Source organism: Vicugna pacos, chromosome 9 (genome assembly GCF_048564905.1).
Source record: "Vicugna pacos chromosome 9, VicPac4, whole genome shotgun sequence".
In the NCBI taxonomy this organism is placed as follows: domain Eukaryota; kingdom Metazoa; phylum Chordata; class Mammalia; order Artiodactyla; family Camelidae; genus Vicugna; species Vicugna pacos.
Window position 1 is genome coordinate 25,252,070 of NC_132995.1, and position 26,139 is coordinate 25,278,208.

Genomic DNA, 26,139 nt, shown 5'->3' on the forward strand with positions numbered 1-26,139 from the left:
TTAGTTTCTACTTTTCACTATCTGCTCATTCTTTATTGCTGTGATCACGGCCTCCCACTCCTGGAATGTTAACTGCCCATTTTGGTCCTTCCAAACCTTAACCATCTTTCAGCATCTAGGTTCCCACCTATCATCGTCACAGAAGCCTTCTTTGACCTTAAAATCTTGTAGCATATATAATTCCATTCAACATTCGAGTATAAAGCTCGTTTTACTGCTCTTTAGCTATCTACATGTGTATATCTTCCTCTTCCAAGCAGACAGATTCCTGTTGATAGCAATGAATGTTTGCTGCATAACAGATCTTCGCTGAGAAAAACTGACTAGGAGTCAAAAGCCCAGACAACATAATATGCAGCGGGGGAGAATATGCTGGACACAGTGACTGTAAGTGCTAACAAACAGATTTCCAAAACCCCCTTCAGACATATTTTTATAGCAATTTTATTGAGATAGAATTCACACACCATTGTATTCACCCATTTAAAGTGTCCTATTCATTAGTTTTTAGTATATTCCCAGAGCTCTCTCCACAATCAGTTTTCATCACCACAAAAAGGAAACCCTGTGCCCTTCAGCTATCATGCCTCACTTTCCACCCCTGGCCCAAAGCAACCACTGATCTGCCAGTCACTTCCTATGTCTATATGTTTTTTGAATATTTTGAATACATGTTATTTTAGGAAAAAAAGTTAAAATATAGAGAAGTAAAAAGAAGAAAATAAAAATCACTTGTAACCCATCCATATGTTGTTTCCAATTTGTTGTAAGGTATTACACTGTCAAGGACTGAATGTCAGGCCCTGCCCCCTCAAGTTCTGTGTGGCCGTACTTGGAGATGGGGCCTCTCAGGAAGATATTAAGGTTAAATGAGGTCTTGGAGGTGGAGTCCTGATCTGATAGTATTAGTGTCCTTATAAGAAGCTTGCTCTCTTGTTCTCTCTCCCCCATGAGCACAAAGAGGGGGTCAAGTGAGCACACAGCAAGATGGGGGGCCTACTAGCTAAGAGGAGAGACCTCAGAATGAAGTCGACCTTGCTGGCACCTTGACCTTGCAATTCCCCACCCCCGGAATTGGGAGAAATAAATCTCTGTTGTTTAAGCTGCCCAGCCTGCGGTGCTTTGTTACGGCAACTGGAACAGACTAAGATGTACAAATACCAAAAAAAAAAATTATTTTTTCACATAAATGAAATCATACGACACACAATTTTGTCATCTTCTCTTGGTTAGTGTAACCTAAGCTTTTCCCACATCATTAAATACACATACATGTACACAGACCCACTTTTCTCATTAGGGTATTTAGGTTCTCCTCTACCCTATAATCCAACATTTTATCCTCTTAAAAACACCACCGAAGATCACTTTTACAGACATAGTGCAGTATACACAAATCTTTGGCATATCTCTGACAATTTCCTTGCGATAAATTCATAGAAATATAATTATTTCTGGGTTTAAGCTTAAAGCTTTGGGCATATATAGTGAAACTATCCTCTAGAAAGGCTATCAAGCATCTTTTTAGCAAACATTCACTGATGTTCTGGTAAGTGCCAAACTCTGAACATGAATTTGCTTTCATGCATGCTCTTCCTTAATCCCCACAGCAAGGCTGTGAGGTAAGTCTAACGCCATCTCCCCCATCCCCTACCTTTTTTTTTTTTTTCAGAAGAGGAACCAGAAGCTTGGGCCAGTACATTACTCAAGGTCACAAAAGGAATGGCCCTCTTCTGAAAGACCTTGTGGCTGCTAGACACTAACTCATTTAAAAAACACATTATTATACTTCCATAGCAGATGGGAAGTCAATGGAAAATTAGATTATTTTATTTTCTGTATAAGATAAAATGTCTTGTTTAGCATAGTTGAGAGTATTTACTTGAAATTACATTAACAGTCTCTTTCATTTTGTTTATAGCAAGCTAAAAATTGGGTTCCTGTATCTATTTCTGTTGTTTAGAAGACTTCCTCTACTGAATCTGAAGTTCCACATTATAAGCACATAATAGGATGAAAATGATAAGATTTAAATGTATACATATGCACATATCACACATACGTATCATATGAGAATAACTCATTTTTATTGCACTTTGCATTTTTATACTTCTCAGACATTGCAGATTTCTTTAAATTTTATTTTTTCTACAAATTGAAGGTTTGTGGCAACCCTGTGTCAAGCAAGTCTATTGGTGCCATTTTTCTACCAGCATTTGCTCACTTTGTGCCTCTGTGTCACATTTTGGTAATTCTCACCATTTTGCAAACTTTTCCATTGTTATTATATTTGTTAAACACACATACATGTACACAGACCCATGTGTGTACATGTGATCTCTGATGTTACTACTGTGAATTGCTGAAGGCTCAGATGATGGTTAGCATTTTTTAGCAATAAAGTATTTTTTAAATACAATTACATTTTTAAAAAGACTTAATGGTAATATTGCACACTTAACAGACTAAAGCATACCTTAAACATAACTTTCATATGCACTGGGACCAAAAAATTTGTGTGATTCACATTATTGTGATATTCACTTATTACAGTGGTCTGGAACCAAACCTGCAGTATCTCTGAGGTATGTCTGTATATATGTATGTTTAATAAAAGAGTTGTCTACATAACACAAATAGAATATGCATTTCCTTAGGTTTTGCAACTACAGATTCAAGAAGGAATAGTATTATTCCTTGAGCTTAGTTAATATTCTGATTGATAACATTGATAATATTGTTTAGTTAGGAATTCAGAACTCCCAAATACTATTATAAAGGTTAAGCTGTTCTTCATCTGAAATTATTATTTCACCTACCTTTCATTTCATCCTGACCTTTTGTCCAGTGACAGCTACATGGTTACTGCAGCAGGAAAGGTAGACTTAAACTGCATGATTTCCAGGCTGTACTAGCTATGAAAGTTTGACATAAGGCAGATAAAAAATGTCTTTAGCTACTTTCATTAATTATACTGTTTTTGTTAATGAATACTACAGATGAGGAAAATTTTACTTTCAGCTTTGGCTTTATCACTAGATCCTTTTGTAACCCACCCGTTAGTTTTACCATCAGAAAAAAAGGGACACACTCAACTCATGTACATAAGTTTTACTATTTTCTTCCCTTCAAATTAATTAAAAAAAAGTCTAAAATGTGTTAGGTTTCTTTAAATGTACAGGCTATATAAGGAAAATTTTTATTCTCATTTTCTCTCTCCATAATTTTTCAGCATATTAATGTGACAGGTTTGTAATACAGTTTAAACATAGTTTAACATTAAACATATTAAAGTAACATGTAACTTCTTCAAAAAGAAAGGAAGAACTGAATTAAATGCTGCTGAGAAACACAACAGAGCATACATTTAATATGTGTTAGTAGTTCATCTTCCGTTATTAACAGGATTTTTGTTGCTGCTGCTAGTTTCTGTGCATATCAGATTAGTCATGCAGAAGTCTATAGGTCATTAGTGCTTACCAAGAATAAACCCCAAAGTGACTATCTGATGTCAACACTTAAAACCATTAAGTTCAGCTCCTCTCAGGCATTCTATTCATACAGTACAGGATGTTCCATTAAGTAGGGCCATCTACTGCTGTGTGAGCCAATGCACAGCATGGGCCTGGGCAAATCACTTCACCTTTCTCTGTTATACAGTTTTAGAAAAATCCTTAAAATAATGTGGTTAGATAAAATATTATAAAAAATATAAAATACAATTTATAAAGTGTACAAAATTTCCAAATCCTATGATTCCAAGCTGGGATCTATGTTGTTATTAGGTAGCTCCAGGTGCTCAACCCTCTGACTAGCATAGAGGAAAATGGTCTGGTTTTAAAGGGCTATTTGTGTATGTTTGCTTACATATGACACAATTATATAGAAAAGTGGGAGCCTTGAATAGGCAGAGTCTGAATGAATGAGGCTAGATCATGGATGATACATACTCTCTAAAGTCAGAAATCAAGAGAAAAAACCAGAAGTATTAACTTGTTATTTTGTATGCTAATTTTCTGCTTTCTCTTTCTCCTTATATAATATGTAAGATTATACTATTTTTAAAAGCTATACTTCTCATGCTTTCATTTAGAAATTATTACATATAGTTACTATTATATGAGACAACCCATGCAAAACGCTTGGTAGAGGATCTGGCACATGATAAGCAATAAATATTAGCAAGTCTCATTTGTCTTTTTAAATAAATTACAGATTCTATAATTCTGGATTCCAGGATTTTAAAGTATCAGCTTCACTGCTGCAGTTTCTTTTGAAACTCTAGGAACCAGCAGAAGTAAGCAAAGCATGCTCAGTGTTCAAATTGTTGTATCTAATAAGTGGCAAAGAGTGCAGTTTTTAAAAAATACTTTTCCAGACTTTCAAATGTTTTACAATAGGCTGCCATATTTTTGTAATGAGAAAACAAAATGAATACCAAACCAAAAATTTACAAATAAAAAAGGAATAATGCTTTAAAAATATCTTGCATAATCAAAAAAGAAAGGCACTTTTACAAATGTCACCTGGAAATTACAATTTTAAGACTCCATAATGTTAAGCTTATGAACAAGTGAAAAGTACCAGTGGTCAATTAAATCAGTGCATGAGTATAATTTCCCAAGTGATATCAGAATAAAAAAATGTCATCCTTTGTGCTTCAGTCAGAAAAAAATCACTCAATTCTAAATGGTCCAAGGCAGAAGTTATTATTACAGCATAAGCTCACTTCCTACAAGTGGGACAGTTTAATATTTTGTATAGAAGCATATGGCTATAAATGAAGTAAAACATTTTTCTTCAGCAACTCTAACAACAACTGGGAAGGTGTGATAAAATACATAAAGGGTCCATTATGGAAAAGGGAAATTTAACAGGACAGATACTGCTACATAATTTCATCCTTCTACTATTTGTGTTTTCATCACCATGAACTTGGTTTTTATTTGTTTGATTTTTAAGTGTCTCTCTGTTTCTCACTTTCAAGTGTCAATAAATGTTTTCCTACTAATTGATCTTGGCTGATCCACAGTCTAATTTTTAGAAGTTTAAGGATTTTTAACCATTTCATATACTTTTATAACTTATTAGTATTTGTAATCATATTAGAAAAGTATATATAGATTTATTATAGCATCTTACAATGGCTTTTTAAATAAACTATTCTAAAAAGTGATTTCTAGTATCTCAAGACTTTAAAACCAAAGTTGTTTAAAAAAGATTAATGAAATGTAAGAAGACAGCCTATTCAGAGTTAAAAGAGAAACTGTAATTAAAATACTTAATGAGATATGTGAATTATTGGTTATTAGCTTAAATTAGTTTAAAACATGACTAATGGGATGTGCAATTTATAAGTTTTCCTTAAAATGACAATGCTTAGGATCTGAACATTTCATGCTAAACCACACTATACGTTATAGCCCACATATTCTTAAAGATATTTAAAGTACAAAACCTTGGCTTCTAGTTTGATGGTTCAGTTTACATTAGCTACTTTACACAGATGCCAAAACCAAAACATTGCAACAACTGTGCATAAATACTATAGTATCCAGTGTGCAGGTTGGGAGGAGGATGAGTAGAATAAAGTCAAAGCTATAAAGGTCAATACTGTACAATGGTTTTAGCAGCATTTAAAATGAGAGATCTTTGCCTGGATTATGAGTGACTGTTCACATACATTCTCTGAAAATATCTATTTTTTTGTTTCTTTAAGACACATGAATATAAAACAAATATCATAATCATAAATCACATGTGAAATAGAAACCCCCATCTGAGACACTGTCATTTAGACATTATTTTAGACACCATAGGAAATCTTTTTTTGTCTGTTATTGATTATCTATCTTTCATTCATTATTTTTTAAATACAAATAAAAGCTGCTTTAATACATACCAACATTCAGAAAATATATTAACCTATTTACAACTTTCTGAAAATCATTTGAGGAAGCATTCCATCAAAAGAAATAGGAATTAAAATGTAGAAAGGGAAAGATGTGGTATATAAATAAAATAGTGGCAATAAAGCTAGTAAAACTTGTTAAGTTTAAATAATCATTGATAACTGTTAAAAGATTTGGCTAAATAGAAGACAAAAAAGGTAAAACCAAATTAAACATCCAGAAATAAACTTCCATATTATTTCAACAAAATCTGGAAGAAGGCAGGGGAATAAAAGCTTTTTTAAAGGTCTCATCTTATTTGGAAAGTGAAAGGCGAAGATACTATTACAATTTAAAAATTCCAAGGAAATATAGGTTCATACATGTTTGTTAGAAATTTGAGTTAAGTATTAGTAGAATCAAAATGCAGAATCTCTAAATGTAGCAGGAGCAAGAGAGAAAAATAGAGCTAGTAACTAGTTTTGATTCAGGGGAGCTAGGGAACCCCTAGTTCTGCAACACACAGGTCCCCTGTCTGAAGAGCATCCTGTGGGTCTGTGGTGTAGTGAGCACCAGTGTGGGAACAGGCAGAAGGACAGTTTTACCTTTCCCTAGCCACACACAGAAGTTTAAGTACCCAAATTTCCTTAACTGAATGAAAAATAGTGGCATTTAATATAGGCTGGTTTGAGCATTAGAGTAACAATTATTTTAGAGCAAAATCAACTCTGGGCATTGTAGATGGCTTTGAAAGGGTAATTTTATACTAATAATTGTCTGACGTAAGGAAAACAATAACCAAAGGGAAGTGTGGAAGAGCATATCAAGTCAACTGGAAGGTTACTTTTTACAAATGATTGCTCTAAATTGGTATCTTATCTTTCATGACCTTTCTGTAAAGTGTTAATTCATATTTATGTTAATACCTTTAAATGCAAAGTTATCTTGTTTTCTAAAACTAAAACCTGCACCAAATTGGCTGTCTCGGGGTCTGAGCTTGGAGATGTGTTGAGAAAACTTTCCCCAGGATACTGTTACTGTGATGGCGGTGCTATCCGGTGGTGCTCATCCTTGGCTTAGGCTAGGAAGTTACAGGCCACAGACTCTCACAGAGAATCTTGCATTTTTAAACTTTTTACATGGGATTTTTCAAACATAAACAAAATTAGAAAGAATAGTGGCAAGAACCCCACTCATATGTCATACAACTTCAACATGTGGCCCAACTTTTTTCATCTGTATTCCATCTCCCACTTCCCTGGATTAAAGCAAAAGGCCTCAGACGTAACATTTCAAGTAGTTTGTTTATCATTATTTAACTCTTTATAGAAGCTTACTTTTTCCTGAGCAGGAATATAATGTATTTATAGGTACTCTGTTACTATATAAAATAATTATGGTCTGCTTTTAAGAATAAAAATGGCAGTAATTTTATTAGGACTAATTTTTTTTTTAATTCAACAGATACTTAAGGGGAGGGTATAACTCAAGTAGTAGAGTGCATGCTTAGCATGCACGAGGTCCTGGGTTCAATCCCCACTACCTCCATTTACATACCTACATATATACATACATACACACATACATACATACATACGTACATATATACGTACACCTAATTTCCTCCCTCCCCCAAAACCAAAAGCATCTTCTACTAAAAGGAACTTGGGCTCCTTGAAGAAAGAGACCAGATTCTACACTTAGGGCAACGGAGATAAAAGATGAATCTGGAATATCCTGTTTTGTCAGAGCACAGGTGAAAAAGATAAAGGAGCCAGGCTGAAGGAGTCCCTATTGCCCCAACTAGGAACAATTTTAACATTAAAACAAATTATTTTATTTATTGAATAAAATACGAACACACAGATATATACTGATAAATGAATACATAAATATGTAAGAGATAAGTGAAAGAGCTTCCTTACAGAAGAATGCCAACTAATAAATGCAAGAGGGTTGGAATCAGAAAATCACTTTCGGTGCCTGTCGTATAGAAGGGTGATTCAGGCAGGAGTTGTCAATGGACTCTAAGGCTGGTAGGTAGAAACTGGACACAGAAAAGTATACTAAAGTAATAGCACAATACCACTCTACAAAACACTGATCAATTACAAAGGGGAGAAATAGTGAATTTAAGGTGGACAAGTCTGGTAATCATCAAGATGACCAGATGATCAACTTAACATCATGGTGGTGGGACAGGTCAACATTATGTGCTTGCTGATGTGATGTACTGCGAAGGGCATACATAGCATGGGTTCTACTAAATTGCATGCAGTGGAGTTTCTGCAAAGAATGTGTGTGCTCAGCTGGGTAATGAGGAAACAGCATTATCCTATAGAATGTAAGGCCTGTATTCTTTAAAACTGATGAGGACACGAAAAGGAACTATTCCAGGTTGAAGAATTCTGCAAAGATATAACAATTAAATGCAACAGGTATTCCTGGTCAGAATCCAGGACCACAAAGAAAAAAGTCATTGCTGGGACAGTTGGCAAAATCTGAACAGGGTGGTAGTGTTGTACTGAAGTTGATCTTCTCTGCTTTGGAGAGCTGTACACACGTTACGTAGGAGCATGTCCTAACTCTTTGGAAAATGTGTGTTGACAGAGAAAATACAAAATTAAATGTTAATACTGAATAATAAAATATATAAAACAAATACTCACCAATGACTTTAACAAAATAAGCATCTGCTTCAAAGTTATTTTTTAGTGTATGGATGGCAAAATCATTCTTTGTATATCCTTTACTTAGTACGACAATGTCCAGGATTCCCTGGAAAAAACATAAACAAAACAGGTAAGAACAAACTACTGGACTGACTGAAAAAAATGATGAAAACGCACAACATGCTTATTATGTAAATATAAACCTTACTTATTCAACCTGATGTTTAAAAAAATACTATTAAAATATAAAACCTTGAATAGTAAAATATAAATAAAATGAAAAACATCTATAATTTTCCTTTCTGCAGATAATTGTTAGTATTTTGTTCTATCTCCTTCTAGTCATATCTGCATGAATTTTTAAAGGCCTGTGACATGGACTGCCAAATTGTTTCTAATCATCAGAGAAAGAGGGTATCTTTTAATCTACTCTGGCTCCCATTATTTTTTTTTTCCTAAAATAGTGGGAAGCTTTGCTAATTTTATTAGGGTTATAAAAGGTATACTCATTTAAATTTCCATTCTGCTGACTTTCTCTTAATGAGCTTGATCATTTATATCTTTCCATATGTTAGCTACATGTTTTTCCTGTAAATTGACTTAATTATGTTCTGTTTTTCCACTTGTATCAGTTTGTATAAACCCCTTTTATGTTAAGAATATTATTTAATTCTTTCATAGCACATTTATTTCCCAGATTGAAACACAATTTTAAATTTCATTTATGATGCTCTTTTATGTATAGAAATTAAAAATTGATTTGTAATCAATTCTGTTGATTTTCTCTCTTGTGATTTTTTTTACCAATTACTTTTATGCTTAGAAATTGCTAAAGTGAAATAACAAGAGATTTGGTAGAAGAAAGACAGAGATAAACAAGGGCCTGGATAATTCATATAATTGAGAATCAGCCTCTTAAAAAACAAAACCAACTAGGGTTAGGGTTGGACATAAATGTCCTGATGGAGATTTAACTTTTTTAAATAGTCAAGCTATTTCATAAGGATATACTGTGATATATTAACTCTGGAATTCAACATTTTTATCACAATTTTGTTATTTCTCTGAGTGACAAACTGGCTTTTGACATTAGAAGGAAGAAATCCAGGGCCCTGAGTGCCTTTCCCAGGTCAGCTGGCGACTGAAGACAGTCCCAAGAATCTGTGGCAATAGACGCCATGTTTAGTGCACATGGTGAAAAGAGACTACTGCACTCACTCTTCTGTGTACTTGTGCAGGCTCAGGGGTCTGTTATCTGTTGGCTGTGCTTTCCTCTACTGGTGCACTTGCACAACTGCCATGAGCATGATTCTCTAGTGGTTTAACTAAATGAGCATAAAATTTATGAGATAAAGGCATTTTCATATTTCACTGTACTAATCAGCCAGTGGTGTCAAGACATTTGTTCCCTCTGCCATTTACCATTAAAAAGGGCTTTCTTTAATTAACTCATTTGCTTTCATTATCTCATCTACATTTTCTGGTCAAATAGGGTGAAGTGAAAGTGAGACGAGGTGGATGGCAATTAGACTCCAAACACACAGAAGAGCTCTGAACTCACATCTTCGTAAATGTCAAAGAAGGTGGCAACAACGGCATCTCTGATTTGATTTAGGTCCGTCAGCTCCCAGTAGACTTTAAACATACGACGCGCCCCCTCACAGCTTGCATTATTACAAGGGACATTCTCCAGTAAAAAGGCCTGCTGATTGCTGTGAGACAAAGGAAAGGCATTTAGTTAACGTACCAGTGCTGTGTAGCATCAGCTGTGGTGTATTTCCTAGAATCAAAGAAATGGTAAATGGTACATACTCAAATAATATGAAAAAAATCCCCAAACCTTACTAATTATTGTACCGTGTCATAAAAACTTAAATTGTCGGCTATTCTTTGCCAGCCTTTGGCAAAAATCCTCAGAGGCTAGTTGGCTGCTGGTTGCTCTCTCCTCTTTTGTGGTTTCCAAGGCCATTCCTCCTTCCACCCTTACTGCTCCACAGCCACTGATGCTGTGTTTCATTACTGAGTTCCTGGGCGCTGTCATCATCCCTTCAGATGTGTGTAACTTCTCAGGTGAATACCTGCATTTTAACCAGAGATCCCTGACATCCCCAAGTCTTGTAAACCCGAAGTGTGAACCTATGATGACAGAACTTCAGCTTCCCAGACAGGCAGTAGGGCAGACATTGCTGAGCACCTCTCAGATAAAAGAAGTACTGCACTTTGCCTGGCTATGAAGTCCTCCCTCTTGAACCCTACTCCAGAGGCAAAGTGGTTATGAGTTTAGATTTTGGAACCAGATTACCTGGATTCAAATCCTGGCTCTGTCATTTAGCAGTTATGTGACCTTAAACAGGTTAATTAACCTCTTGATGACACAGATCTTTATTTGTAAACTGAGTAATAAGAGTACTTATAGGATTGTTGTAAAAATGAAGTACTGAATGAAAAGTACTTAGAACAATTCCAGTCATCCAATCAGATCTCAGTAAATTGTTTATATTATCATCACTCTTACTTAGGTAGTCAAGACTATGCCATATAAAATATTTTCTTTAGATACAGAAGTAACTTTTGTAAACAGTGTGATTTTAAGCAACGTCTCCTATTTACAGAAATTTTTCTAATATATACATTCCTTCATGTCCCTCTATGCTAAATAGAAAATAATAGGCTAAAAGGCTTAAACTTAATTCCTGCTCAATTTTCTCTAATAATTATTTCAAATAAAACCATAAAGATAGACTTCTTTTTTCCCTATTACTTTGGGTCTAGGCAATTTGGAAAAGAAAAAAAAAGGTTCTATTATAAGAAAGGTAAATTTCTTAGTGTTCAACAGAGTAAGAAAAAAAGTGCAAAATATTCAATTTGCTTGATATACTAAATTACATGATTGACTTCAAATTATTTTTCTGGACAAAAAAATTCCAGCACAAATAGTTTAAACTCCCAGATTACAATATTTACATGGTAAACTTTGAGATGACTTTGCTCAAGACTCAACATATATTAGTATTCTTCTACTAGAAGGAATAGTAATTTCTTCTTTGTCTTCTAATAACTGATTTTAAATTCTAATTTGTAATGCTTTTTCCAGGTAATTTACCTATCCCATCTTTTAGCTAAATAATTTTACTAGATATTTCACATAAATAAAGAACAGTCTATTTTGTCACTAGATTATATTAAAACATGAGAACAAGTGATAAAGGCAGGCATTTTACAATCTTCTACAATCAATGAATCATACTGGCAACCTTTTGAGTGAGCGTTTGCCACTGGTTTCCCTTTTCAAATGGGGATGCATGGATTTCATTATTATAATCCTTGCTATAATTTCAAATAGACAACATAACCCACAACAAAAACACAAAATTGCCATTGCACAATTTAAAATGTCATTTTAGGGGGATGGTTATAGCTTGGTGGTAGAGCACAGGCTTAGCACACATGAGGTCCTGGGTTCAATCCCCAGTATCTCTGTTAAAAAAATAAAATTTCATTTTAATTTTTTTATATGAGTTTGTAAAGATTTTAAATGCCATGTACTATGGTTCTTGTTTGAAAGTTCACTAACCAGCTTGGTCTTGTATTCTGGAACATGGGGTCTGTAAAATTCCAGTATTTTTAAGCTGAGCCCTACAGGTAGAGCGTAACATATTATCTATAAAAATAAAATTCCACAGACCAATATTGTTGATGAACATAGATGCAAAAGTTCTTAACAAAATGTTAGCAAACAGAATCCAACAACACATAAAAAAGATCATATACTATAATCAACTTGTATTCAACCCAGGGACACAAGGATGGTTCAACATATGGAAATTAGTCAACGTGATATACCACATCAACAAAAGAAAGGACAAAAATCACATGATCATCTCAAAGATGCAAAAAAATCATATGATAAAATTCAACACTGATTTATGATAAAAACTCTTAACAAAGTTGGTATACAGGGAACATATCTAAACATAATAAAAGCTATTTATGACAAATGTACAGTCAGCATAATACTCAACAGTGAAAAGTTGAAAACCCTCCTGCTAAAATCTGGAACAAGACAAAGATGCCCACTCTCACCACTTCTATTCAACATAGTATTGGAAGTCCCAGCCATAGCAATCAGACAAAAAAATAAATAAAAGGGATGCAAATTAGAAAAGAAGAGGTAAAATTGTCACTATATGTGGATAACATGAAACTCTATATAGAAAATCTTGAAGGCTCCACACCAAAACTATAGAGCTGACAAAAGAATTCAGAAAGGTAGCAGGATACAAGATTAACATACAGAAATCAGTTGCATTTCTTTACACTAACAATGAAATATCAGAAAAGGAAAGTAAAAAAAAAAAATCCCTTTTAAAATTGCATTAAAAAAATACATTTAGGAATAAACCTGACCAAGGAGGTGAAAGACTTATACAAAGATAACTACAAAACACTGATTAAGGAAAATAGAGATGATTGAAAGAAATGGAAAGATATTCCATGCTCTTGGATTGGAAGAATTAATATTGTTAAAATGGCCATACTTCCCAAAGCAATCAACAGATTTAATGCATTCCTATCAAATTATTCAGGACATTTTTCACAGAAATAGACAAATAATCCTAAAATATATATGGGATCACAAAAGACTGAGAATTGCCAAAGCATTACTGAAGAAAAAGAATGAAACTGGAGGAATAGCACTCCCAGAATTCAGACAATACTGCAGAGCTACAGTAATCAAAACAGCATGGTATTGGCACAAAAACAGACATATGAATCAATGGAACAGAACAGAGAGCCCAGAAATAAACCCACAGACCTATAGTCAATTAATCTTCAACAAAGGAGGCAAAAATATACAATGGAGAAAAGAGAGTCTCTTCAGCAAGTGGTGTTGGGAAAACTGAACAGCCACATTTAAATCAATGAAGTTAGAACACTCACTCCATACACAAAAATAAACTCAAAATGGATCAAAGAATTAAATATAAGGCAAGATACTATAAACCTCCTAGAAAAAAACATAGGCAAAACATTCTCTGACATAAATCTTAGCAATGTTCTCCTAGGGAGCCTACTCAGGCAATAGAAATAAAAGCAAAAATAAACAAATGGGACCCAATAAACTTAAATGTTTTTGCACAGCAAAGGAAACCATAAGCAAAATGACAACCTATGGAATGGGAGAAAATATTTGCAAATGATGAGACTGACAAAGGTTTAATTTCCCGAATATAAAAATGGCTCATACAACTTAATAACAAAAAACCAAACAGCCCAATCCAAAAATGGGCAGAAGACCTAAACAAGCAATTCTCCAATGAAGACATACAAATGGCCAATAGGCACATGAAAAAATGCTCAATATTGCTAATTATCAAGGAAATGCAAATCAAAACTACAATTAAGTATTATCTCACACTATTCAGAATGGCCATCATTCCAAAGTCTGTAAATGGTAAATGCTGGAGAGGGTGTGAAGAAAAGGGAAGCCTCCTACACTGCTGGTGGGAATGTAGTTTGGAGTAGACATTATGGAAAACAGTATGGAGATTCCTCAAAAAGCTAAAAATAGATTTAACATATGATCTAGCAATCCTGCTCCTGGGCACACATCCAGAGAGAACTGTAATTCGAAAAGATACATGCACCCCAATGTTCATAGCAGCACTATATACCATAGCGAAGACATGGAAGCTACCTAAATATCCATTGACAGATGACTGGATAAAGAAATTATGGTATATTTGTACAATGGAATACTACTCATTGATAAAAAAGGATAAAATAATGCCATTTGCAGCAACATGAATGAACCCAGAGATTGTCATTCTAATTGAAGTAATCCAGAAAGAGAAAGAAAAATACCATATGATATCACTCATATGTGGAATCTAAAAAAAAGAAAAAAAGAGGACACTAATGAACTTATTTACAAAACAGAAACAGACTTGCAGACATAGTAAACAATATGGTTACTGGGGGAAAGGGGTAGGAACGGATAAATTTGGGAGTTTGAGATTTGCAAATGGTAACCACTATGTATAAAAATAGATTAAAAACAAATTTCTTCTGTATAGCACAGAGAATTATATTCAATATCTTGTAATAATCTTTAACGAAAAGGAATATGAAAATAAATACATGTATATATCTGCAAGACTGGGACATATGCTATACACCAGAAACTGACACACTGTTACTGACTATACTTCAATTTAAAAAATAAATAGTCTGGTAGTTTCTCAAATGGTTCAACATTGAGTTCCATTCCTAAGCATATCCCACTCCTAGACATATTTTGAGAGAAATGAAAACATGTCCACACAAAAACTTGTATATGAATATTCATAGCACTATTATTCATAATAGCCAAAAAAGAAACAATTTATATATACATATATATATAATATATATACACACACACATATATATATAAAACTGATGAATGAAAGATATATGGTCTATCCATATAATAGAATATTATTCAACAGAAGGAAATGAAGTACTGATACATGCCACCATATGGATGAGCCTTGAAAACATTATGCTAAGTCAAGCCAGTCACAGAGTACCATGTATTGTATGATTGCATTTATATGAAATGTAAGGAACAGGCAAAACAGAGAGAAAATGAGTGGTTTCCTTGGGCTGGTAAGATTGGAGGATGGAGGGTACAGAAGGTGGGGCTTCTTTTTGGGGCAATGAAAATGTTCTAAAATTGACGGTGGTGACAGATGCATATACTAAATACTACTAAAAATATACAAAAGCCACCGAATTGTATACGGTAAATGGGTGACCTGTATGGTATGTAAATTATACCTCAATAAAGCTGTTAATTAAAAAAACAGAAGTAATTGCTGAAAATTTTAACCCACAAAAAATACACATGGGAAGTGTTTTAAATGACATAACATGTAAATGAACCTATCAAATGCCTCTTCTCTGAACAGGCCAATATTTATACACCTAGTGTGCAGTCTTTCGAGGCTGGTTTAATTTCTCTTCAAGGCTATAAAATTGGTGTTGTTTCTCGATAAACAATCACTTGACAAAGTCTGAGTTATTCTAAGCTGTTAATATGCTGTGTGCATCTGTCTTATTTCTCATTAAGAAAGGTAGCTGATGGATCATTTAAGTTTGATTTTCTCCCTGGCTGCTCTTTGAGCTTGTGTGTCCCCCTGAGTCATTTCTATATCCAGTGCTCTTCTAGATTGTTCTTACCTCTCTTTCTCTTAATTTTCCAATCTCATTATCAGTCTAGGCTCACATGGAAGGAAAAGAGCTCTAATTTGGGATACGTCTATAATTCTGTGTAAACCTTACGAAGGCAGTTCTACACACAGAAGAAAAACAAATGAAGAAGAAATACAAATAAGTCTATTAGGAATCCTCTAAAAATGAAAGAAAAAAAATTTGAGTTGCTGCTCTGAAATAGCTGCCAGCTATTGGTAAACACAGAATCCTCAGCTAAGCTAATGCAAAAAAAAAAAAAAACTTCCACTGTGAAATTACTAAAATTATTTAAGTATTTCTGTAATAGAGACTAGTGACAATTAGAAATGTTCCAAAGAGATGATAAACCTAATATTCAGAATGAAGTTCACTTGAGCTCTGGGCAAAAGAACACATTTATTCCCCAGATAGCATCTAGGATATGAGTCAGTGGGCAGACAGTGAATGTTTCTTGAATGAAAAGAGGAAGTAAGCATCTTTTGTAGAGCAAGGCCATTTTAAAGGCAAATTTAATAGGATGTATGATTGAATGCTAAAAGTTCCTGTCAAATAAGTGGTTAGAAAAGATTCTGTCATGTTTTAATTTATCTTTATTCAAAGGTATTCCTTATATTGGCTAATTTAATGGCCACTCACTACATTTTTTTCTAGGTACTATAATATTTGTGTTTTTTAATTATGTAAAATGAAATACAATGGTCATTTTGTTAGTTGGGTAAACAGAATATTGAGACATAAAGAGTAAGACACTCACGGACACACCACAACTTATGAAGTATAACACACAGAAGCAACAAAGATTGGTTAGGGAATTATACTAGTTCTGTTTAGCTGTTAACACTGTAGGATGCAGTGATGAGTTCGATAAAGGGAAAGGGAGAGATGAAATGATGAAATGAGTAACAACTTCTACATTTCTGGTTTGAATGATTGGGTGTATGATGGTACCACCACCTGAGATAAACAGAATTAGGAACAGATTTAGGGGAAAGAAGATTGTTTCAGGTTTGCGGTGCCATCAGGCAGTTACACATCAAGTGTGAGGCCCAGATACAGGGATATAAGTCTTAAGCTTATTAGTGGTAATTAAAATAGCCAAAGCAGATGAAGAACATGCAGAGTGTGAACAAAGGGCTGAGAATGGAACCCTCAGAAACACCAATATTAAAGGTGGCCAAGGTGAAGAGGGGTTCTCAGAAGAGATGGTACAGGAACCAGTGAGAGAGGACATAGAGAGAAACAGAAGAGTTTTAGGAGTAGGTTACCAACAGCAAAAAGTTGACAAAAGCCTGGTGACATAAAGACTGTGAGGTGTTCACTGGATTTGTCAGTTAGAAGTCACCGGGACTGAATGAGAGGTTTAGTAGAGGGGAGTGGCCTGAAGCCAGACTGTGGCAGGTTAAGGGTGAATTTAGATAATAAAGCAGAGTCGCCAATTTTTTTTTAAGTCTGGGGAGACTTGCACATATTTAAATAAAGACTGGGGGAAGAGAGGATGGAATGAGAAGATTCTGAAGGCAAAGGAGAGGGGATAATTGATGCAGCAAGATCCAGAAGATACAGGCAGAACTGAAAGGGAGAGGATATCAAATAACGAAATCAATGAAGAAAATGTTAAAAATAATAATTTAGGATAAAGAGAAAGGGACTTGAACTAGGGAAGGGGCTGTGATAATGGAAAAGAAAAGAAGCCTGAAAATCACATGAAAGAGGAATGTACCTGCTTGGTGGTGGAGTCAAACGTAATTTAACTTTTCTAGGCTAAAATGATTGGGGCCATGAGAATTTATTTGTAGTAAGCAGGGAAATTATGAGGAAGAGTTGGATTTGAAGAGACAGGGAGGTATGATTAAGTTTGATTTTAGACAAGGCAAGTTTGGGGAGATGGTCAGACAGCAACATGGCAGAGAAGACAAGGTTTGAGATTAAGATTTGGGAGTTTTTTATCTAAAAGTTAAGATAACTTGTGTTGTAAATCTGAATGAAATAGCTGAGGGAAGAAACACAGGAAAAAAGTCAACAGTTGAAGATTCTGCCTTGTGGAATGTCCCCAGGGAGTGGATGAAATATTAAAAAAACAAAACCCAAACAACAAACCAGAAGAATGAAAAGTGTATATCTTACAGTTACGGAGAGAAACTTGTATCATTCAACATTAGAAAGGAATGACTTTTTTGATTATGTGAACTTCAGCTAAACATGACATCTTTCCATGCGATTTTTTTTGAGTTATGCTACGACAGTCCAAGCATACAATAACTGAAGGCTGGTTAAATCAACCAAATGGAACATTTTATAATTGTTAAAATGATATCATAAAAGTAATATAACTGACATGTAAAACTGTTTACATTATGTTAAGTGAAAAAAGCAGGTCACAACACAGTATTAACAGTATGATCTTATTTTTCAATACAAAAAGAAGCATCACACACATAGTCATACATACTTCTGAGCACAGAGAGGTAGAGCTGGGTTTGGAAGGATATACATCTAAGACTAATGCTAGTTATATCACAGTGGCAGGGTTTTAAGTACGTTTTATTTTCTTTCTTTTGATTTGTATGTAGCTTTGTGTAGTAGGCAGAAGACAGTGTTTTCCTGTAGTCACCAGTCACTCACTCTCACATCACCTACTTTAATTCACTGCATAGTTTTAGCACCACTTTGTATTTTTATTTGTGATTTGCTTGTGTATTGCATACTTAAAGGTCTCCCTTATTCACTTTTGTATCCTCAAGCACCCAGAATTTGCCTTACTAGAAGTCACTCAATAAATATTTTTAAAGTAGAAGTTAACAGATAATGCTTTCTAAGAAGAAAAATAAACACTTTCAGCTAATTTATTGTTAAGTACTATCATCTTCCTTCTCAGCTCCTGTATTTCTGAAGTGATCAAATATGTTAGAAGCATAGGGAAATGGAGATGTAGTCTACTTGGACCCTTGAGAAGACTGTGAACCCAAGGATGGCCAAACACTTCTCTGGGCTGCCTAGTGAGACACCTCACGAGGCCAAGAGTGGCCCAGGAACACTGCTCAAGAAAAAGCGGAATGTGACAAGCTGATGACTGATTTTTATAAAAGAATACTCTCACAACACACACAAATCTTGTGTCCTCCAAGCAAGCTCCTTGTGATGCTCTGTACCTCTTTCAATGTCAGTGCTCATGACAGTTTTGTGATTACTCTTTGAGGATAACTTTGGAAGCTGCTGTCTTCTGACATCCACAGGGATGGTAAGTCTTCAATATGAGCAATAAATGAACGTAAGTGTTATGGTTAAGATCAGTAAATAGCTTGGTTGGTACAGTATTTGTACAAAACAAAGTATATGTAAGGCAGTGAGGCATGTGAGACTGACTCTTTGACTTATTTTATTAAGACAACTCAGTTACCATATAATTCACCATTTTAAAGTGTTCAGTTTAGCAGTCTTTGGTATACTCACAAGGTTAAGTTTCAGATTATTTTCATCACCCTCATATAGAATGCCATCCCTATCAGCAATCACTCCCCATACAGGCAATTCTTATATAACTTCTAAAGAAATGTTCATTCTACTAAGGTGACTCCTCCAGACAACTGATTCAACCGATTCAACTGTGTTTTAGATAAATATCAAACATATTCATTTAGAGTTGGGGACACCAATGAAATTCAATCAAGGAAAACAAACTGTTGTGTCACCAGCCATATTTTGTGTTTATACCATATTCTAAAATCAACTTCTATGAAATATTCATAGGTAAGAAATCCTATGTATTTGAATACCTGAATACCCGAGAGAAAAGAACTAACCACATTTAAGTTCAATTTTATCTTCTTGGGAAAAGCTTAACAACATGCTGAGTTAAGATAATTACATACCTTAAAAAAAGAGCATTATCCCATCAATGAAAATGCATTCAAATAAGATTAAACCAGGAACATATACATAATCACTTGCTAAAACCCTTTATTAAGCAGAGGACAAAACATTTAGGTAATTAACTAAAACTGAAAGAAAAAGCAGGTGTAACACAATTAGTGCTTCTATAAAGCTATAACCTTTTTCCTTATCAGTTCTTTCTTGGCCTTGAGTGGCCCCAAGTGACCCAATTTAAGATTTAAGCTTATCATTTGAGATTACTTTGTACTATTATTTGAAGGTAAGTTTCCTGGGTTAGAAGTTTAGATTATTGATTTGATAAAGATATTCTTCGCTAATGTAAACATTTAGTGCCATAAAAATTTCTCATAAGAACTGCCTCATCTGTATCCTACAGATTCTGATATTTTCGTTTTCATGTAGTTCAATATAAAAAATTTCCTTTGACTCACCTATTATTTAGAAATGTGGTTAATTTCTAAGTGTTAAGAGACTTTCGTGTTATCATTTATTGACTTTAGTTTAATTCCACTGTGGTCATATATTGTACAAGTAAATATGTTAAGGTATGTTTTATTTTGTTAAACACTCCAAGTGTTTGCATAAAAATATGTGTTCTGAGGGGAGTGGCCAAGATGGCATAACAGGAAGACACTGAGCTCACTTCCACCCACAGGCACACCAAAATTACAACTATTTACAGAGCAACTATTGATAAGAAGGACCTGAAGACTATCAGAAAAGATTTTCCACAACTAAAGATATAATTAAGGAAACACAATGAGGCTGGTAGGAGGGGTAGACATGCAGAATAGTCAAGACCTACACACTAAAGAGGCAACCCACAAATTGGAGGATGATCACAACTGCTGAGGTCCTTCCAGAGGAGCGAAGGGTCCAAGCCCCACAATGGGTTTCCCTGAATGAGGATCTTGTACTGGGAAGACAAGCCTCCATAATGTCTGGCACTGAGGGCCAACAGAGCTTGCACACTGGAGAGCTGGGGATCTCTGGGAAATAGAGACTCCACTCTCAAAGGGTGCTTGTAAAATCTCACATGCTTCAAGACCCAGTGCAGAGGCAGTAATCTGAAAGGATTGTGGGTCAGACACACTTGCTGATCTTGGAGAGCCTTCCAGAGAGGCAGGAGGCAACTGGCACTAGCCCTGGAGATACAGATGCTGTTGGCAGCCATTTTCGGAAGCCTGCACTACCACGGTAACATTGGTGCTGGCAAATGCCATTTTGGAGTCCTCCCTATAATGTATTAGTGCTGGGGGCTTACATGCCCACCAAACGATGAGCACCTCTCTCAAGGATGCCCAGGCCAAGCAGCCAGCCATGAGGGGATATATAGCCCTGCCTAACTGCAGGTTGGCACCAGCCATGGGTCTCTCCAGGCCCCAACAAGTCCCTCAGCCAGACACCCCAAAGCCAGGTCTTGTCTACCAGAGGCCAGGAACAGTCACAGGATGCCCCAGACCCTGAAGATAGTCCTCCAGGGACTTGGCCACACCTGCTAGTGGGCAGCACCAGTCCTGGAACTCCTCAAGCACCACAGCCAGCTGCCATGGGACTGGTTCTGCTCACCATGAGGCTGGTCTCAGATCTGGGCACAGCAGGCCCTAGAGCCATTCATACCAGGACCCAGCCCCACCCACCAATACGCTGGACCAGCTGTGGAAATGCTAGGCCATGAAGCCAGTTGCCCAGAGACCCAGCCCCACAAAACAGCAGACTGGCACTATCCCAGGACTCCCCAGGCCATGCAGCAAGCCATTCTGGGATCTGGACCAGTGGATGGCAGCCTTCCAATCAGGCAGGGCCTGACAGCCAACTGGGTGTGAGGGGTCAGCCCTGCCCACCAGTATGCCCACAGTAGTTGGTCCTGCCACAACAGAAGGGCCCATGGAGCTCACAAGGGAACACTGCTAGATCATATACCTCTGGTGATAGAGGGGCATTGTGCTGCTGGGGCTCCTACATAAGGTCACTTCTGGAACAACACCAAGAGTATTAAAATTTACATATAGGGGTGGCAGAAGAGAGAAAGAGGCAGAGAACTTATCTGAAGAAATAATAGCTAAAAACTTCCCTAATCTGGGGGAAAAAACCCCCAGATCTGTAAGCACAGAGTTTCAAACAAGATCAACCCAAAGAGATCCACACCAAGACACACTGTAATTAAAACAGCAAAAATTAAAGATAAAGAGAAAATATTAAAAGCAGCAAGGGGAAATGACTATCCACAAATAGGGAAACTCCCAAAGACTATCAGCTGACTTTTCAGCAGTAACTCTGAAGGCCAGAAAGGAGTAGTAGTATATATTCAAAGTGATGAAAGGAAAAAAATCTACAACCAAGAATACTGTATATGGCAAGGCTATTATTGAGATTTGAAGGTGAGATCAAGAATTTTACAGAGCAGCAAAAGCTAAGAGTTCAGTACTACTAAACTGACTTCACAAGAAATGCTAAAGGGACTTCTATAAGTAGAAAAGAAAACACCAGGACCACAAGTGGAAATATAAAAATTATGAAAGAAACTTATTTATCTATTCTATATATGCCTGTCACTGTATAGCACAGGGAAATATATACAAGATCTTGTGGTAGCTCACAGTGAAAAAAATGTGACAATGAATATATGTATGTTCATGTATAACTGAAAAATTGTGCTCTACACTGGAAATTGACACAACATTGTAAAATGACTGTAACTCAATAAAAAAAAAGTTTAAAAATTATGAAAGAAAAAAATCTCACTGGTTATGGCAAATGTACAGTAAAGACAGTAAATCAATCACATATAAAACAGAAGGAAGGTTAAAATCAAAAGGAGTAAAATCTTCTATATCTACAATCAATAGTCAAGGGCCACACAAACAAAAAGATGTAAAATATGATGTCAAAGACAGTCAATGTGGTGGGTGGCAGTAAAAATGCAGGGTTGTTAAAATACATTTAAACTTAAGAGATCAGCAACATAAAATATATTTCACTATATAAAACCTCATGGTAGCCACAAACCAACAATTTATAATGGATACACACACACACAAAATAGAAAGGAATCCAAACATAACACTAAAGATGACCATCAAATTACAAGGGAAGGGAACAAAAGAAAGGAACAAAAAAGAACTAGAAAAAAACCCAAACCCCAGAAAACAATGAACAAAATGGCAACACGTACATACCTATCAATAATTACTTGAAATGTATATGGACTAAGTGCTGCATTCAAAAGACAGAGTGGCTGAATGGATTAAAAACAAGACCTGTGGGGAGGAGGGCATAGCTCAGTGGTAGAGTGTTTGTGCTTAGCATGCATAAGGTCCTGGGTTCAATCCCCAGTATTCCCATTAAAAATGAATGAATGAATGAATGAATGAATGAATAAATAAATCTACCCCACCCCCAATAAGACCTGAACATATGCTGCCTACAACAGACACACTTCAGATCTAAATAACACAGTCTGAAAGTGAGGGGATGGGAAAAGGTATTCTATGGAAATGGAAATGAAAAGAAAGCTGGGTACCAACACATATCAGACAAAATAGGCTTTTTAAAACAAAGACTATCAAGAGACAAAGAGGGACATTACATATGATCAAGGGATCAATCCAACAAGAAGATATAACAATTGTAATTGAACCCAACATAGAAGCACCTAAATACATAAAGCAAATATTAACAAACATAAAGGAAGAAATTGATAGTAACAGTAATAGGAGGGGACTTTTAATATTCCAGTTACATCTAATGACAAATAAAATAATACTGAAATAATCATAGTTTAGGCATACAAAAATTGAGACATGTAGCCATTGAGGATCTGGTCTCAGACATACCCTTGCACTACTGAGAGCTTAAATTTTCTCTGAACTGGATCAAACCCAAGGACACCAGGAGCTGTATTTGGAACAACCTCCACCAGTGGTAACTTTATGGACTCAGGGTACCCCCCCTTGTAACTACATAACCATTTCAGATGCCACCAAACCATGCTTAATAAGCACCCTTACTTCTCGCCAGCTCTAATTATAATTCTTGACAAACAACTTATGTAACTAAATGTGGCCCTGCAATTTTTGCCTTTATAAGTTTCCTCCACAGAACACAATTCAAGTGCTTCTGGAATCTGTGTCTCCCAGGCTACAGTCCTAACAAAATACAAATAAATGCCTCTTTATTTCAATCAAGTCTCTGTTTCTGAAATTTTGGTTAACACATCAATAGACAGATCATCTAGACCAATAAGAAACCACTGACCTTAACTGACACATTGGACCAGATGGACCTAAGATATCTACAGAACTTTACACCCCAAAACAACAGAATACACATTCTTTTCAAGTGCATGTGGAACATTCTCCAAGATAGAGCACATGCAAGGCCACAAAACAAATCTCAAGAAATTTAAGACTGAAATCAAATCAAGCATCTTTTCTGACCACAATCTTATGAGACTAGAAAACAATTTCAAGAAAAAAAAAAAAAACCTGTGAAACCTAAAACTTGTGGGAAAAAAATGCTCCTAGGCAACCAATGGGTTACTGAAGAAATCAAAGAGGAGATAAAAATATACTTGGAGTTATATGAAAATGAAAACACAATGATCACAAATCTATGCAATGCAGCACAAGCAGTTCTAAGAAGGAAGTTTATAGTGATACAAGCTTACCTCAGGAAACAAGGAAAGTTTCAAATAATAAATTTATATGTAAGGGAACCAAAAATAGAACAAACAAAACCCAAAGTTAGTAGAAAGAAATAATATCAGAAGCACGTGAAGCACAGACTAAGAAAAAACAATGAAAAAGATCAATGCAACTAAGAGCTGGTTCTTTGAAGAGATAAGCAAAATTGATAAACCTTTAGTCAGACTTATCAAGAAAAAGAGAGAGGGCCCAAATTTAAAAAATCAGAAATGAAGGGAGATGTTACAAACAACACCACAGAAATATAGAGGATCATAAGAGATTACTAGGAACAATTGTATGCCAATAAAATGGACAACCTAGGAGAAATGGATAAATTTCTAGAAACACACACTCTCCCCAAACTGAACTGGAAGACACAGAAGACATACTAATTAACAGTAATAATAATAATCATAATAAAAAAAACTGCTAATAAGTAAAAGTCCAGGATCAGAAGGCTTCACAGATGAATTCTACCAAATATTTAAGAAGAGTTAATATATATCCTTCTCATACTATTACAAAAATTGAAGAGGAAGGAACAACTCTGAAACTATTTTACAGGCCAACATTACACTTACACCAAAACCTGACAAAGACACCACAGCTCCTTCCTCTCCCTAATCCTTTGTGCATTCCCTTGTTGGTAGGTTTGCTTAGAGTAGGGTGGGGATGATCAACAATGCTCCATTCTTACAATTTCCAAAGCATTTAAGAGGGAGAGGGTGGTACACCACTTTATTAACAGAGGGTGGGAATGGTCATGGGGCTTTGCCACAGTCTGTCTACCAGATGAGGAGAAGCAAAGGATTGCCTCTTTAATGTACAGTCAGCATATTCCAAAAGGCTCTACTCCCCAGTCTCCATGGCACTCCATAAGGAGGGTGGTGGCTTCTGCGGTGGTGTTCATTTGCAGTAGAGCAGGTTCTATGGACTGAATCATGCCTCTCTGCCCCCATTTCATCTGTTGAAGCCCTAATCTCCAATGTAACTGTATTTGGAGATAGAGCCTTTAGGGTAATTAAGGTAAAATGAGCTCTTAAGGGTGGAGCCCTAATTCTATAGGATTAGGTGTTTATAAGAAGAGACACTAGAAACAGAAAAGTTCATGTGAGAACACAGAAGGAAGGTGCCTGTCCCTAAGCAATGAAGAAAGATCTCACCAGAAGCCAATCCTGGATATTGTACTTCTAGCTTCCTAAATTGTGAGAAATAACAGATTTGGCAGAAAGGATTTCTGTTGTACAAGTCCCCCAACTTTCTAGTCCTCTGGCTTAAGTCTTAGAACTTTTTGTTTCTGTCTTGGCTCAACAGCATCTCTGAGTTGCAGGCTACATTAGTGCCAGGCCAGGATATTTAAGAAAAAAACAAGTAGACAAACAACCAAAAAACCTAACTAGCTATAAAATCATCACAAAAACAAAAAGAAAAGAACTCATCACTGGATTGTCCCTCTAGTCCTGAGGTCCCTAGCCAGTCTACTCCTCTGTCCACCTTTCAGTCTTATGATTAATTGTTTTATGTCTTTTATTTTTTCAGGTGTAATTAGCAAGAGAAATAAGGTGCATTTTGATAATTTCATTTTCTCTGAAATTGGAAACCCCCATTTTCTCCTGAATCCACTCCTGCTGGACTTTAATCCTTTAAAAACAATCTTGTCCAAATTACTAAGAGTTTCGCATTGCTAAATCTAATGGTGACTTCTCGAGCTTCAGTTTATCCAGACTCTTAGCAACACTTAACAGTAGTTGATCACTTCCC

General features: G+C 35.6%; 1 protein-coding gene across 1 annotated transcript in view; it reads right to left on the bottom strand.

Moving 5' to 3' along the window:
* The window catches only part of ITFG1 (integrin alpha FG-GAP repeat containing 1), a 204,988-nt gene that overhangs the window by 53,760 nt on the left and 125,089 nt on the right, over positions 1 to 26,139 (bottom strand). Inside the window, exons 11-12 of the mRNA XM_006207867.3 lie at positions 10,125 to 10,275; positions 8,561 to 8,669 (exon numbers count right to left, since the gene is read on the bottom strand). Of these exons, the coding sequence (XP_006207929.2) occupies positions 8,561 to 8,669; positions 10,125 to 10,275 (260 nt within the window). The remainder of the gene's footprint in view (positions 1 to 8,560; positions 8,670 to 10,124; positions 10,276 to 26,139) is intronic.